This window comes from Sebastes fasciatus, chromosome 22 (assembly GCF_043250625.1).
Source record: "Sebastes fasciatus isolate fSebFas1 chromosome 22, fSebFas1.pri, whole genome shotgun sequence".
Lineage (NCBI taxonomy): Eukaryota > Metazoa > Chordata > Actinopteri > Perciformes > Sebastidae > Sebastes > Sebastes fasciatus.
The window spans coordinates 13,076,164-13,091,689 of record NC_133816.1 but is presented as its reverse complement, the minus strand read 5'-3'; the positions used below and the strand labels follow the sequence as shown (position 1 = coordinate 13,091,689).

Below are 15,526 nucleotides of genomic sequence, written 5' to 3'. Positions count from 1 at the left end.
AATCACTAGATCCTGTTCTACATTTTATTTACTCTTTAGCTGTTATTTATAGCTACTAGAAGCTAAGCTGTATACTGTCTTTTTGTTGTTGTCTTTGGTTCCAGGTGGGTACTACCTGACCAGTGTGTACGCCAGCCTGTGTCTGATCCAGAGCCTGGACCAGGAGCAGCCGTTCTCCGGCTGCCTGACGTCAGAGGCCCAGGAGGCGCTGAAGGAGTGGAGCTGCAGACGGAGCCAAGAGGCCCAGAGACAGAAGGAGAACCAGCAGAGCCAGGTAAGTACAGTACGCAGATGATTTAAATGTGTAGTAACACATCACAGAAACACTGTTTAGTGTTACAGTATGTGTGGGTTCGCACAGTAATCTACTTTATAGCTGTCGCACATAGCTGCCCTGTGTGAAGTGCTGATTGATGTGCAGTGGAATGTAGGAAATCCTGTTTATTATGCAGTGAAACAGATCTATGGGATGTTCTCCACTGTACCATGTGAACGACATAAAGGCGTGTTAGAATGCTGTTAGTGAAAATAACATGTATTTTTGTTATTTACTTTCTCAATCATCTGAGCACTTTAGATAACTGTAGATGCTTCTGAGAGCATTTACAGAAAAGAAAAATAGTCCCAATGCTAAGTGATGCTGAAAGGTTGGAGCGATACAGAGCTTCCTAAAATATAGACTGGAACCCAAAATACGTTTGATGGACAGCAGAGGCTCCTTACGCTCCTTTATTGCAGATGTTACACAGGTCATAAAATATCTCAGAGCTGGTCCAAATACCTGGCCATAAGCCCTGTTCAGACCTGGCATTTAACATGCGTCTTGGGTGATCCAATCACAATTGGACAGCTCTAAGTACGTCTGGTCACACCTGGCGTTAGAATGCGTCTCCACATGCGTCTTGAGTGACCACTTGTGATCGGATCTCACTTCCCCGCTCTATATCCTCCTGGGAACCGAGGAAAAAAAGCGTCTTCCAATTTCATTTTTCCAGGATGTCCTCTTTAAAATACACCAGGGGTTGATAGAGTAGCTCAAAAGAGTAAAAGGGGATGCATGTGGATAAAATGTCCACTACAGAGGACACAAGTCAATGGGCTGGTTTCTCTGGAGGATATGCAAATAAACACGTAGTAAACACGTGGCTGATACAGCAGACGTTGTGACATAATATTACATGAATGTCAGTAGTAATATCCTACATATTTGTGAATTTGGGTACATTTTATTAACATCACGATATAAGGTTATTGTCTACTGGCGATAGGGCACAGAAGCCGTTTCCATGAGGAGCGCAGTGAGACCCTCAGTTGATTCAGTTGAGTAAGCAGTCCTTAATGTGGCCCAGGATACATTCGCGTACACACTGCTAAAAGAATGTGGCCATATGTGGCCTAGACCACCTCTGAATGTGGTCTGAAAGATCTGATCTCAATGCGTCCTCAATGCGTGTGAAGTGCGTTCACACCTGTACACTTGTGACTGGATCACTCAGGACGGTTGTTGCATGCTGCTCTGGGTGGAGTTTCGACGAGAGCAATTCAAACCACAAAGTTCAGTCTGTCACCTTAAATCTTTAAAAAAAAAACGAATCAACTTAAACTAGGAAGACACTACATGATGAAGAGGCCGTTCATATCTGTGATTCAGCCATGATGTGACTGATTTTTCAAGATTGTTAGAAGTCTGTGCAGATAGGAAAATAAAAGGTCAGGTCAACATTGGTTGATACTTTATAAAGTAGCGTCTAATCTCTCATCTTCTCATGGACCAATCAAGGTCACAATTGACCGATCCTAAGTCCCGCCCCCCTTAGTTACTGTTGCTAGGGCGGACAAGCTTGACAAAAAGAAACGTCAACATATTTCGGGGCAGCACGAAGCAGAGATAATATAAAAAAAGGAATGAACTCACGGGAGAACCAGAACCAGAACAAGGTGGATCAGACTGCCGGACTCTGCTGCAGTAAAATGAGTAAAGGGGAGTCTGGTGCTCGGAAACACTTCCGCTTTTGTCCACAGGAGCCGGGAAAATGAACACAAAATGAGTATTCCTCATAGTAACTGTGACTATATACAATGTAGTGAAGATTGTAACACCAATGTAATGTGTTACCTTTGAACAGAAGTAGCATATAGTACATGTATAACCCGACAGGGAAGGGGAAAGTTGACCGAGGTTCTAAGCTTGATCAAGTGTTTATGGAGCACAGAGCGAAAATAGGGGTTGGTCAACTGTAAGAAACGTGTGATTTTTACCGCTGAAATGTGAACAAATTTAATCTGAACCTGCAGTTATAGCTAGTTATTAACTAGTTGGAGCTGTAATCTGTGAAATTTGGTTTATAAATGTGTGAGTGTTGGATATTAAAATTCTCTACTAGCTTTAGAGTACTTGTCTGTAACTGACAGCCTATCTGAAGTCTGATTTCCTGGCTCTAAACTCCAGCTTCTAGTACTGGAAGCAGTTTCAAACAGACACTGAAGAATCACTGCCAAACTGTTTCCACATTTCACAATTCAAACATGCACCTGTTTCATGTCTTTGAAATGGAACAAACGGCAACAAAGACCAGGCGATAATCCACCCAAAGAGGTCAGACTTTACATTAATTACACTGATGGCGATGCACGGCGAGCAACATCAGATTACCCTACATCTGTGACAACCACAGGTGGGGTAGCAGCGACCCATATCTGATTCGAAGCAGGTATTACTGCTGCTGGGGAAGTCAAGGGAAGCACTCAAATGTTCTAAAAGGTCGTACAAGAGGTGAAGATTTTCAGTGGGACAGTAGGTCATCCATCCAAAAATCAAACAACGCACCTGGATTCCCCCTTCTCTGCGTGCGAAAAAATTCATTTTAGGGGATTAGTTTTTAGACATTTTTAGAGGTAATCCGCTGATCTGGGGCCGCCGGCTTACGATGGGGCATGCACTAATACACCGACTTGTACCTACACTCTCCCGTTATCACTCTCCCTGCCGCAGATTGGTGAAACGGTGCGCCAGATGCCATGGAAAAAAAAAAAAGGCATTGTCATCCACAACGCTTCTGTCTCGTCACGTGGTGCCTCTCCTGGCTTCAAATAGCCGATCTAACTCACCCGGCAGCCAGATTTTCCACTGACACAGGCGGGATCAGTGAGCCAAGTGCTATGAAGAAGTGGGCGGTCAGATAACATGAAATTTATTGAGCCGCATCTACCCATCGAAGCAGGCAAACACAATATGCACACGGACAGCGAGGAGCTCAGTGACTCTGTAAGTTTTGAGCATGGCAGACCTGTTGATTGTGATTGCCGGTGTGTGTTTTTCTTCTTTCTTTTTAGAGCGTATTTGGCCACTTGTGTTGTGTGTGAGTGTGAGTGTGTGTGTGTGTGTTGGGGGGGAGGAGAAGGGGGGGGGGGGGGGTGTTGTTGTGTGTGCAGGTGTATGTGGCTGAGAAGAGGATTCACTGGTTTCTCGAGGTTTGGTAAAAGGATTAGTATGTTTTCATTTTGTGTGCGCGTGTGTGTGTGTTTGTGTGTGTGTGTATGTGAGTGTGTGTGTGTGTGTGTGTGTGTGTTTTAAAGAGAGTTGTGAGGGCGTCTGTAGGTGGTTGAATCTGACATTATATAATAGCTTAGGTACAGCACAATTTCTGGTTAAGTGTTTTTGAAGAGTGGCGATTGTTGAGACAGACCCGTTGGTTTTAGGAAAATTTTTGTAAAAAAGTTTGTATTAAAAGTGCAGCAGAGGGAAAACTTCAAGATAAGAGCGAGTTTATTGGATTATATCTGGCGAGTTTGGACGTGCTCTAGTGGATTAATGTTGGGGAGTTTGTCAATGACAGCAGAGTAAAGAAAAGAGCAATTTCATGATTTTCATGTAAAGCTGTTGGACCTGCTGGTTGTGTGTGTGTGTGTGTGTGTGTGTGTGTGTGTGTGTGTGTGGGAAGTAGAAGCTTTTGTTTTAGAGAGAATTTCTTTCCTGAGCATCATTGTGGCTCATTTATTATAGTGGATTATCAGCCTGCACAGCTCTCACTCCTCCTCTGGCTCCAGCTCTCTCTCCTCCCCCTCTTTTGCCCTCACTCCATAAGCCTCTTGACCTCTGTTTTGCATGAATACAGTATGTATTCACTCTTTTTTTTTCTCTCTCCTCCTCCATCCCTCCCTCCCTCCAGAGGTGCGTTCGGATACTGTTCCAGGACGGGGAGCGGAGCGCCGTGCGGACGTTGCAGTGGAGAGCCGGGGAGACCAGCCAGGCCCTGGCGCAGCTGTGCGCCGCCACCTTCGGAGTGTCCGACCCGCAGCAATACACCCTGTACTGGCGCAGCGGCGGCGAGATGCGCACCCTGCCGCCTCAGGCCCAGCCCCAGGACCTGGCCAGCCACAGCGAGGGAGGCCCCTCGCTCTCCTACCTGAGGACCGACCACGACTTCAGCAAGATGCGGCGGCTCACCAGAGGTGGCGCCGTGGACCTGAGCGAGTCGGTGTGTGAGGAGTGAGTGGGAGGGATGGAGGAAGGAGGGAGGAGGAGGAGGAGGAGATGGATGGTTGCTCTGGCTTTCTCTCTCTTTCTCTTGTTCTGTCTCTTTCTCTCCCGGCGGTGTGTTGTGTCTCGTCGTGGGTAAGGACTTCTCCAGACCAGGAGCAGACCTTTAACGGTAAACTCTTTTCCTAAAACGGACCAACACGCAGAGCACAGCAGGACCAACATAGGGACTGTTGCCAAAAGTTGTACCACTCAGTGTGGCTGCTGGTGTAAAGGAGTGTACTACTATTTGTGTGACATGGAAAAATGTGTAATAAATGGCTTTGGTTGTTATTTGAAACATGAACCCAGAGTTATACCGTGAAGGGATTACATCATTCAAACGTGAGGAGGCTCAAATCCAAAGACAAATTCTGTGAGGCTACTGTTGCCTGGAAACAAAAAGCACTTCCTGTACGCACACGAGAAGGCAAATTGTCCGCCGTGGTGATGTAACCCCTTTCACAGTATAGTTCTGGGCAAAAATCTAAAAAGACACTTGGATGTTTTATTACTTCACTTTTTATGTTGGATGGAGCCGCGTTGTTAAAAAGGGTTTTTCTGTGCCCCCTGGAATACAGTTTGACAAAAAAGGTGAGATGTGTTATAGCCAAGACCAAACCTCAATACCAAAGTGACAAAAAAAAACAGATAAAGAGAGGTAATTTTGTGATACAACAGGTGTTTACTTTGAAGGAAATCAGGTTTACAAGCTGGAGGGAAGCTTTAAATCAGCTGTTTATTTTTAGAATCACCCACAGAGACAATTTTATTTTTTGCTTTTTTGAGAAAAAGAGCGTATTCTATTAAGTGTTTTTGGCAGGTGGAGTAATAGGCGAGTAGGAGGGAGGTGATAGAAAAGCATCAGCTCTCTGTTTTTAAACCATGTGAGGAAAAAAAAAAAAAAGAACACCCGAGACAACCTGCAACAGATTCACTGAATGACTTGCGAATGTATTAAAATCTTTAATCCTTTCACAACCGCATTCATTTCACGTTTCAATTCACTGCTTTTCAGTTCTACCGTGTCTCTTGACCATACTGTAAAATAACACCGCGTTACAACCCGGACTGAGCGGACAGTCCGACCAATAAACCAGGACCTCTCGGTCGACTGGTAGAATGTAAATGTAAAAGTCACCAGCTTCTGGTGGCTCCTGCTGCAAGTCATCACTATCAAACTGACTGTTCAACTCAGTGTCATTATCAATTATCATATTGTGTATTTTAAACTAACTTTTAATTGTTCAATTTGTTGGGTAGATATCGAACCTAAGTATGGATTTTCAACATATCCGGCGTTTTTAAAAATCAGCTGAGGAGGTTCATTTTGAGAACGATGATGTGCTTTGAACATTATTGCATGCTTTTTTTTTCATTTAACGTGAAGGTTTCTGCGAATGTGGTGCGCGTGAAGCATGTGTTCGTTTGTGAGAGCTCACTATTTCTTTTTTTTTTTTTTTCAGTGTGAAAAACACATTACTGTATTTTGTCAGGTAACTCAGTATCGCAATAAAAATTGCAATATCTGTTCACAATGTTGTGACATCCGGTTTTGTTGTTGTTGTAGTGGGATTGTGAGTGTTGTGATTCGATGTCCTGAACAAACTCAACCACCAGAGGGCAGCAAATTACACCATTTTACTCCTGCCTTTAAACTACCAGCACCCTCAAATGTATTATTTATAGGGCTGTCAATCTAATAAAATATTAGTTGTGATTAATCGAATATTAATCACACATTTTTTATCTGTTCAAAATGTACCTTAAAGGGAGATTTGTCAAGTATTTACTATTATCAACATGGGAGTGGGCAAATATACTTGCTTTATGCAAATATATGTATATATTTATTATTGGAAATCAATTAACAACACAAAACAATGACAAATATTGTCCAGAAACCCTCACAGGTATATGCACAAAATATGCTCAAATCATAACATGGCAAACTGCAGCCCAACAGGCAACAACAGCTGTCAGTGTGTCAGTGTGCTGACTTGACTATGACTTGCCCCAAAACTGCATGTGATTATGATAAAGTGGGCATGTCTGTAAAGGGGAGACTCGTGGGTACCCATAGAACACATTTACATTCACGTATCTTGAGGTCAAAGGTCAAGGGACCCCTTTGAAAATGGACATGACAGTTTTTCGCCAAAATTGAGTGTAAATTTGGGTCGTTATTTAGCGTCCTTCTCGACAAGCTAATATGACACGGTTGATACCGATGGATTCCTTAGGTCTAGTTTCATATGATGCCGTCACTCTAACTTTAAAAATGAGCCTGCTACAACCTAAAGATTGTGTTAATGCGTTAAAGAAATGAGTGGCGTTCAAATGAATTTGCGTTAACGCGTTATTATTGCGTCAACTTTGACAGCCCTAATTATTTATTCAAGATTTGTGATTTCTAATGTTGACATCCTGACAAATTAAATATTTATGGTCTTTATTTCAGCTATTAACATATCAGAGAAAGCACAGTTCATTTTTTACACATGACCTTAATAAGCATGTTTGATCAAATTTATTTAAAATTTGCAAAGGAAATATCCAGACCCACAAAGGTTTGTGATTGCTCACCATTTTAAACATATTACACTTTTTCTACATCAGTCGGTGGCGTTTTCTAGCATATATCATTTATATTTCTCATTCTTTCCTTTTTTTTTACAAAGCACAATATGGGTTTAGACTGTTTCATTGGATGTAACAAAATATTTTCATTTTGGCTGGACATTTATGGACAAAAGGACAGAAAAACAATGCCCTCAAATTGCTGATTTAGTAGTCACAGTGTATCCATGTACTGTGTCTGTTCAGTGTGCCCCAAACATATTCATGGTAAAATAAAGCAACATGAACACTATCATAATGTAGTTATAAAACTTCACCTCAGCAGGGATTACGGCTGCAACTACAAAATTATTTATACCAATTAATCTTTCAAATATTCTTGCGATTAATCAAATAATTGTTTAGTTTATAAACTGTCGGATGGTAAATATGTTCATTTTACAATGATAGAAACAGAGAAAAGCTTGACAAATGACAACCAATTAACAAAATTGCTGTCAATTCTTTGTCAGTCAACTAACTGATTAATCGAAATATCGTTCCAGCACTAGCAGGAATGAAGGAGCGCCACGAGTACAAGCTTCATGCCAGGCTATGAGAGGTGAGCTGTTGGTGTAAAAAATTGAAATATCTGGATGATGTTGTTTCCCTTTTCACCAGTTTTATTTTTATCTGACTCCACCTCCCAGTTTCTGCAGCACTGCCAGGCCTTTCTCCTCGTACTCCGCCCTGCTCACCCAGAAGGAGTCCTTGTCTTTCATGATGTTGGCCAGCACGGCGCCGCCCAGGAACACCATGTGTTTACGCCGGGGAGGGTCCTCGATGCGGATCTTGAACTTCTACACAGGTGAGGAAAAAGGAGAGGAGAGGTTATTGAAACATACATGTTCATACACGCCCTCTGTTCCGTGTGTTCCTCTCTGTTTGTTAAAACTGCTCGTACAACTGCAGTAGGAAAACAGCAGAATACTATACTATATACTTATACTACATTCAAAAAACTGCATGTGATTATCATAAAGTGGGCATGTCTGTAAATGGGAGACTCGTGGGTACCCACAGAACCCATTTTCAGTCACATATCTTGAGGTCAGAGGTCAAGGGACGAGTTTTTTCCTCGCCAAAATGTAGCCTTATTTTTTTGCGTTATTTAGCCTCCTTCCCAACAAGCCAGCATGACACGGTTATTACCGATGGATTACTTATGTTTTCTGAACCTACAGCCTCTGAAAGATAGTAAAGTCGACGGGTCTCAGCGGGTTAACAAAATATATGCCAATATAAACCTTTTTTTAGCAAATATTACAGTATAATATTGGGTTTTGAATATAAAAAAGTTAAATGTTCCTGGTTTTAAAATTGTAATAATTCACAATATAATAGTCCTAATGTATTGCACAGCTTTATATTAAAGAAAGGAACTCATATCAATGGAAAAAAATCACAGTTTGACAGTGTTTTCTTGCCTTTGGAAACACCAGTAACATAACAATTTCAGCTCTCTTACTTTCAGTCTTCGTCTTTATTACCGTGTGATATGGTCGAAAGCTCCAGAACAAGCGAGTAAATGGACTTCGTCATTATTATTACGAAAAGAGCTATTATGTCAATGCTATGTAACATTTATTAAATGAGTGGAAAATGTATTATGATAACATTGTTGTTGACCTTGATGGATTGTGATATTTCAGTAAAGATATTATAGAGGATCAGCAGTTGTATAACACCTTATCTAACATCGTGGTGCTTATGTCTTTTTAAAAAATCTGATTATTAACATTTTAAACCCCACTGCATCATTCTCCAGCGAAGCAGAAATAGTGTTAGTAAGTTCTTACTGATAGTTTCTTAGTGTCTCCGTCCAGCACCCTCTCCAGGTAGAGCTGCTTGATCTCCCTCTCTAGTCTGGATGGAAGTCCGGGATACATGGTGCTCCCTCCGGACAGAACAATGTGCTTATAGAAGTCTGCCCTGCACAGAAACAGAAACAGGTTGTAGATGAGAAAATGACATTGTTTGTCTTCTGCAGGGCATTAGTGCAGACAGCAGTGCAGCCTCAGACCTGAGGTCGATGTCTGCAGCCTGGATGGTGTTAAACAGCAGCTCGGCCACTCCTGCTCCCTCCACGTTGATGAGATGAGGCTGAAACAGAGCCTCGGGGGCCCCGAACCTCTCGCCACCCACCTTCACCTGCCGGCCGTCAGGGAGCTGCACCACAAGAAGGAACCAATTATAGTTTTGTAGAAAACAACATGGCAGCAGTGTGCCATGTCTTTTCTTATACAGCAAGTGGAAGGCACCAAAATCAGAAATGTTCAAATTCTACAAATAGTGACATTAAAGGTTCTCTATACGATAACCAGAGCAATTCATATAGCAGCAAACAACTATTGTCTATGTAAAGATATAGAGGAGTAATGTCTACCTGAGCAGAGAATGAAGTCACTCCCTCTGTGTGTTGTAATCCGAGCTTCTCCGTGCTTTGTTTACATCGCCGGGCAAGGCCGTGCGTGCCTTTTAGTGCGTGTTTGTGCATGTGAGCGTGCTCTACTTGCTAACTCATGGCCTCCACTCTTTCACAGCTCTCATACAGCGGTTACGGCCGATAACGCCGCCCCGACTAGTGGCGCCGTTGGGGAAGCGTAGCACCCACCCTCCGGTTCCCAAGGCCTATTGAAAGAGGCTGGGACACGGTTTTGCTCTGGGGTGTGACACATGCAGAGTGTAACTGGAGCTGTGGTTGTTTGTTGCTATTGGCTCAATTTCGGCGAGGGCAGATCAGATTTGACTGCGCATGTGTTGTACCCTAAAGATATGACGCGTTGATGACGCGTGACAGCTCCTCTTTTCACCAAATACTTACTTCAGTAAACTGATAACACTCTCATGTTTGTACGCTAATTAAATATTACGCTATATTACACTTACCTTAAACCATGTAACACATGTTTTGTTCATTTTGTTCTTCAACGTACCATGTACGACTCCACCAGGTAGGTGGTCTCTTCGGCTAGGCGCTGCTCCTGCTCGATGTTGTATCCCACATAGCAGAGCTTCTCCTTCAACATACGCACAGTCTCAAAGTCGGCCGTGTGGTTGAAGGCGTAACCACGGAGAAGCAGGAGCTGATGGCGGGAAGATAAAAGGTGAGTGTTTTTATTAGTCATTTTTCTTTCATGCATCTTTACCAACAAATTTTACTCACATTTTACTCATTTCTTTGTACGCAACATCAGCCGATTAGACTGTTCGTCAGGGTATTAAATAGGTGTTATCAGTCGCTATAAGCCCAATAGATGTGGGTCAATAGGGGCCTACTACACCCACTAGCAGGTTTTATCATCTATTCACATGGTAGATCATCAAAAGAAGGTATAAAAGAACATGACAGCGACATCTAGTGACCGTAGTAATGACAGGAGCAGAAGTGGAAGTCAGGCGTTGTACTATAGATAGTGTGTAGTTATTTTAACCCAAAACAAGATGTTTTTCCCTAAACTTAACTAAGTGAGTTTTTTTTTGCCTAAACCTAAAAAAAGTTGTAGTTTTGTTGCCTAAACCTAAAGAAATATTTTTGTTTGTGTTCAAAAAGTGATGTTTCATTCAGTATTACAACATGTTAGAACGTGTTGCTTTTAAGATTCACTTTCACTTTTACAACGTAGTAGGCATAGCAGGCCCCTAATGACCCACATCTATGGAGCTTATAGCGACTGATAACGCCTATTTAATGACCTGATAACAGTCGAATCGGGTACAGCTTGAGACTCTACGTCCCAGAAGCTGAACTGTGCGTCTCCTGGCTCACCTTAATGAGGTACCGTGTGATGTCACGTCCTGCAATGTCCAGCCTGCGTGTGAGGTGGGGCAAAGAAAAGCCCTCATACACTGGACAGATGTGGGTGACGCCATCCCCCGAGTCGAGGACCACGCCGGTCAACAAACCTGTAGACAGGACCGATTCCCAAAAGAGTATTTTAGGAAACATTTCCAATAATCCTGGAGGTCAGACTGAACAGGAAAGAGAAGTTAAAGATTTGATTTCAAACCCGTCATTATTACAGTTTGCTCTCAGTAACAACACCTCAAGATCAAAAAGTTAAAAGGAACAAAGGATTAAATCCATTACACATTAATCTGCCTCTGGATTTGATGTCTTACCCTGAGCATACAGAGTGAGCACAGCCTGAATTGCCACATAAATGCCGTGGAACTGGTACTTCTCAAACATGACCTCCGTGATCTTCTCCCGGTTCTTGGTGGGGTTCATGGGCGGCTCAGTCAGCAGAATCTTGAAGAAGTAAAAAAAAAATGAAATACAAACTGATTGAATGCTTTAAAAGCAAATTAAATGTTTATAATAGTTTATTCTTGCACGTTACAGCAAAAGAGGACAATGCTGTAATACAGAACATACAGTTTGTTTTGTTACTTCATGAACACAACATTTAGCAGCACAACTATTTTGCAAAGAAACTCCTGCATTAGTTTTGTTAGAGATGCGTAGAGTACAACATCTGCCCAGCTGTGCTCTACCTTGCATTCTGGTGGGTTGAGGTCCAGGCGGTCGGGACCGAAGGTGTAGTCCCACAGATGGAGCATGTCTTCCCAGCTGCGCACCATACCGTTCTCCATAGGGTAGGAGACCTCCAGCATGGAGCGGCATTGGCTGGCCTCATCACCCACCATCAGGTCCTGGTGGGGGAGAACAGGAGGAGCTCAGCAAAGAGATACGAGCTGACCTTTCTGTAGGGTCAGTCAATTTATCTTTGTATAAAAAGAGTGCTACAGGAATGAGTCCTAAAACCCGGACATGAGTTAAGCACCTCCTGTTCCCTCGTTTGGAAGTCAATGTTTTTTTTAATTCGATTTAGTTTGATGCCTGAAATAAGGTCTGTGGTTAACACAAATACCAACCCACAAATAAGACAACCAAGTCAGTTTTTGTGGGCTGTCTAGATCAGAAAACATGTGATTCAACACATCAGAATATATCAACCACAGCTTGAGAACTACCTTTGCAAAGGTGCACTGTATTTTTCTCAGCCAATCAGAGCAGACTGGGCTGTTTCAGGAGGGGGGTCTTAAAGAGCCAGGCGCTAAAACGGAGCGTTTCAGACAGAGGGTGAATACAGGTATATTCAGACAGAGAGTATGAGAAAAATAATGTGTTTTTTGAACATTAAAGCATGTAGACATGTTCTAGTAGAAACCCAAAATACAAGTATGAGCCTGAAAAGGAGAATGATATGTCCCATTTAACACAATCAGCCTTACAACAAAATGTAGTGTTTAAATCAGGTAATATATGATCAAAGAATAAAGCTTGGCATACACTGTACGATTAAGGAAAAAGTTGTTGTGTAACTCCTACTCCTACTGTACGAGTAGATTGTTTGCGACGTAAAGCCAAAGCTCACGATTTATGTGCTCACACTGTACGGTCCGATCGTCAGCCACGAACGTTCGTGTAAAATAGGATTATCAGCTCTTATAGAACCTCTGATTTAAAGTAATCTCACCTTTATCTCAATGTTTCCCACTTTGGTGGTTGATCGTATGATTGGTCGACCCACCATGGCAGGGAAGATGTGGTCGGGGAAGTTGGATCCAGCAAATCCACATTTGACAAACTGGGGAGGGATGTGAGAATGAAACGTGTGTGAATACAGTTTTTGTTAACATATATGTCTGTACTCCTGCACTAAAGCCTTTTGTAATGGATCATTTCCATTCAATTTAATCCGACACAAAGCTTAATCTGTATCCAGGAAACTGTCCCTGAGTGTATTATCCTGATGCATTTACCAGATTATTTATCAGACAATGCAATTGCAATTTCATTACATTTTGTGAAAGCATGTGAAATAATTCATTTGGCAAGCACAGAGAAAAACATGTTGCTTTTAAATGGCCTGCAATTCACTGCTGCTTCTCTGCCTGTCATGGCTAAACCTCATACTGTCTCAACTTGTCTTTGTTGAAGGACACATTCCTTAGCCTGGAGGGATGCAATACATTCCAAGAGGAGGCACAAAAAAAGAATACAGCCAGTTTACGGGTTCATAACTCGTTTTGTCGTAATATATATCAACATTTACATGCCACAGTACAATACTGGAGAGCCACTCCTGACGTTTTAGTATCTCAAATCTCTCTTCCTGCTTTTCACCCAATTGCTGCTCAGTTCAAAGCATCACAACCATTTATGGCTGCACATTTAGAGGCAGAGTGACAAGTCCAGACAGATGTGGAATCACGCTGCAGTATGCACACCGATTCACACCCTTCAGATGTGAACCATTGCAAATGATCCAGAAGCAAACTTTTACCTTCTTAGAGCAAAATAAAACAGATGTTTAACACAGCTGGTGCAGGTTTTGCATAAGGCACAGTGTGACGGGTTGAAGATAACACACTAATACAAGCTAATATCTAATAGAAAAAAGAAACTGTCGAACTACTGCTTAGCACAATATAGACACTGTTTGACTTACCCCTGTCCCATTGTCACAGACCACCACTTTTCTCCCCTCGCTGTCCATGCTTAAACAAATACAGCTCAAGATGCTCCCTCCTGTCAGGACAGGAGTCAGACTAACAAATGATCAATTCAAGATTATTACGCATGAATTTAACAGTGACAGGTAAGCAGAAGTCTTCTAGCTACTCCTTCCAGCGTGGGCGGGATTACTGAATGTGAGGACGCCCATTTTCTGTGGCAGGGAAGAGGGGGAGGACCTACTTTTGAGGGAAACAGGTAGTGCTCTTTTGAATGAGGCATTTAGAAATGATTTTTTAATAGTTGATATTTCCTTTGACTGCTCATTTTGCAACAAAGAGGAAGAATAATTGGTCCATTTATTATGTAGATATCCTTACTTTGCCCACTTCTGATGAGAACTTTCTCTACTTATGTTCACTGTGACAATAGAGGGGTGGTTCTAGGCCCCTCTGGCCCCCCTAACTGTGGCAATGTAGATATCTACAATTGAGGGGAATTCAAGATATCCTTTCAGAGATACCTGAGAATCCACCGGCCACTTCCAACGCTGCAGGTTCAAACCCAGAGTTTAACCTTTGACCTCTGAAGCCTCACTAATTTGACTCACAATGGCTTCATGTTTGTGTACAGATTTAAAAAAATGCATATAAGAGAGGTATAGAGGTGTTCAAAGTATCTCTCGTGTTGACATTCAGGTAGGATATGTGCTGCTTTACATAATTCATCTACATATTTTTTTTTACTTTTATAATATTGTTTATTATGTATAAAAAAAATTAAACCTAATTACCGGTAAATAATGCTAATATTAAAAATAATCACAAGCCCCTCAGTCATAAAGGTTACATGATTATTACTGCAAAATATCATTGTTTATTACAGAACCGGCGCCTAAAATACCATTTGGAACATCTTTTATTACGTGACATCGATCGTTTTATTGATCGGCTTCAGCGTTGTTTAAATCACAACTTAAACAGATACCAGTACTTCTACTTTATAGCCATCATAATGTCATGCAGTTGTATTTATATTGTACACAATTATTCAGAGAGACAGACATGTTGAAATTATATTTGACTGTTTATTATTTATTTATTTTATTTTATTAGTAATTTATTTGTATTACACATTGAAGTACACATGTGTATACATTTACTGTATATATATACACATATATACAGTAAAGGGCATATCTTTGGATATTGTGGGAGGAAACCTGAGCACCAGGAGAAAACCCACGCAGACACAGGCAGAATATACAAACTGCACACAGCCGGACAGCTGTTGGTGTCTGTATGAGGCTACAGTGCTAATCACTTAGTCACTATGTCGCCCCTAAAAGTTAAAGGGATAGTTTGGGTGTTTTGAAGTGGGGTTGTACGAGCTCCTCCATCCACTGTAAGTATCACGCCTACTATGGATAAGTACCTCATACAAGTAAAAGTACGCCACTTCAAAACACCCAAACTATCCCTTTAACAGGATGTGAGGGTGGAGACCTAGAGGGTGATGGGGTTGAGGGGGAGGAAGAGAGAAGAAGGGTTAGTAAATGGTTGTTCACACACACATTCACACACTGATGGCAAAGGGCTACCATGCAAGGTGCCAACTTTGCCCATCAGGATCTAATCTAAACACTCATTCACACACCGATGGCTCAGCCTTCGGGAGCAATTTGGGGTTGAGTGTCTTGCTCAAGGACACATCGACATGTGACCGGAGCAAAGGGATCGAACCACCGACCTACCGATTGGTGGACGACCTGCTCCACCTACCTCTGAGCCACAGTCGCCCCGGAGGTACCTGAGGTAGATGAGGAGGGAGGTGGGGGTGGAGGAAGGGTGGAGACGTAGAGGGTGATGGTGGTGAGAGGGAGGTGGAGAGAGGAAGGGTGAGGTAGATGAGGAGGGAGGTGGGGG

At 42.3% G+C, this 15,526-nt stretch overlaps 2 protein-coding genes across 4 annotated transcripts in view; one reads left to right on the top strand and one right to left on the bottom strand.

Moving 5' to 3' along the window:
* rin1b (Ras and Rab interactor 1b) overlaps positions 1-5,556 on the top strand; it is a 37,622-nt gene extending 32,066 nt beyond the window's left edge. Inside the window, exons 11-12 of the mRNA XM_074623024.1 lie at positions 105-274; positions 4,170-5,556. Of these exons, the coding sequence (XP_074479125.1) occupies positions 105-274; positions 4,170-4,493 (494 nt within the window). The 3' untranslated portion in view covers positions 4,494-5,556. The remainder of the gene's footprint in view (positions 1-104; positions 275-4,169) is intronic.
* A 306-nt stretch (positions 5,557-5,862) lies between these two features.
* Positions 5,863-14,219, bottom strand: LOC141760336 (actin-related protein 2). 3 transcript variants are annotated; one of them, XM_074623025.1, is made up of 9 exons: positions 13,597-14,219; positions 12,622-12,732; positions 11,636-11,794; positions 11,261-11,390; positions 10,908-11,044; positions 10,075-10,224; positions 9,162-9,307; positions 8,938-9,070; positions 5,863-7,938 (listed from the first exon to the last, which is right to left on the bottom strand). In XM_074623025.1, the coding sequence occupies exons 1-9, from the start codon at positions 13,642-13,644 to the stop codon at positions 7,768-7,770; spliced, it is 1,185 nt and encodes a 394-aa protein (XP_074479126.1). In that variant the 5' UTR covers positions 13,645-14,219; the 3' UTR covers positions 5,863-7,767. The 3 variants fall into 3 exon arrangements, with proteins under 3 accessions (XP_074479126.1, XP_074479127.1, XP_074479128.1); XM_074623026.1 differs by lacking the exons at positions 12,622-12,732; positions 13,597-14,219 and adding an exon at positions 12,116-12,575; XM_074623027.1 differs by lacking the exons at positions 12,622-12,732; positions 13,597-14,219 and adding an exon at positions 11,926-12,081.
* Positions 14,220-15,526: the final 1,307 nt, after the last annotated feature.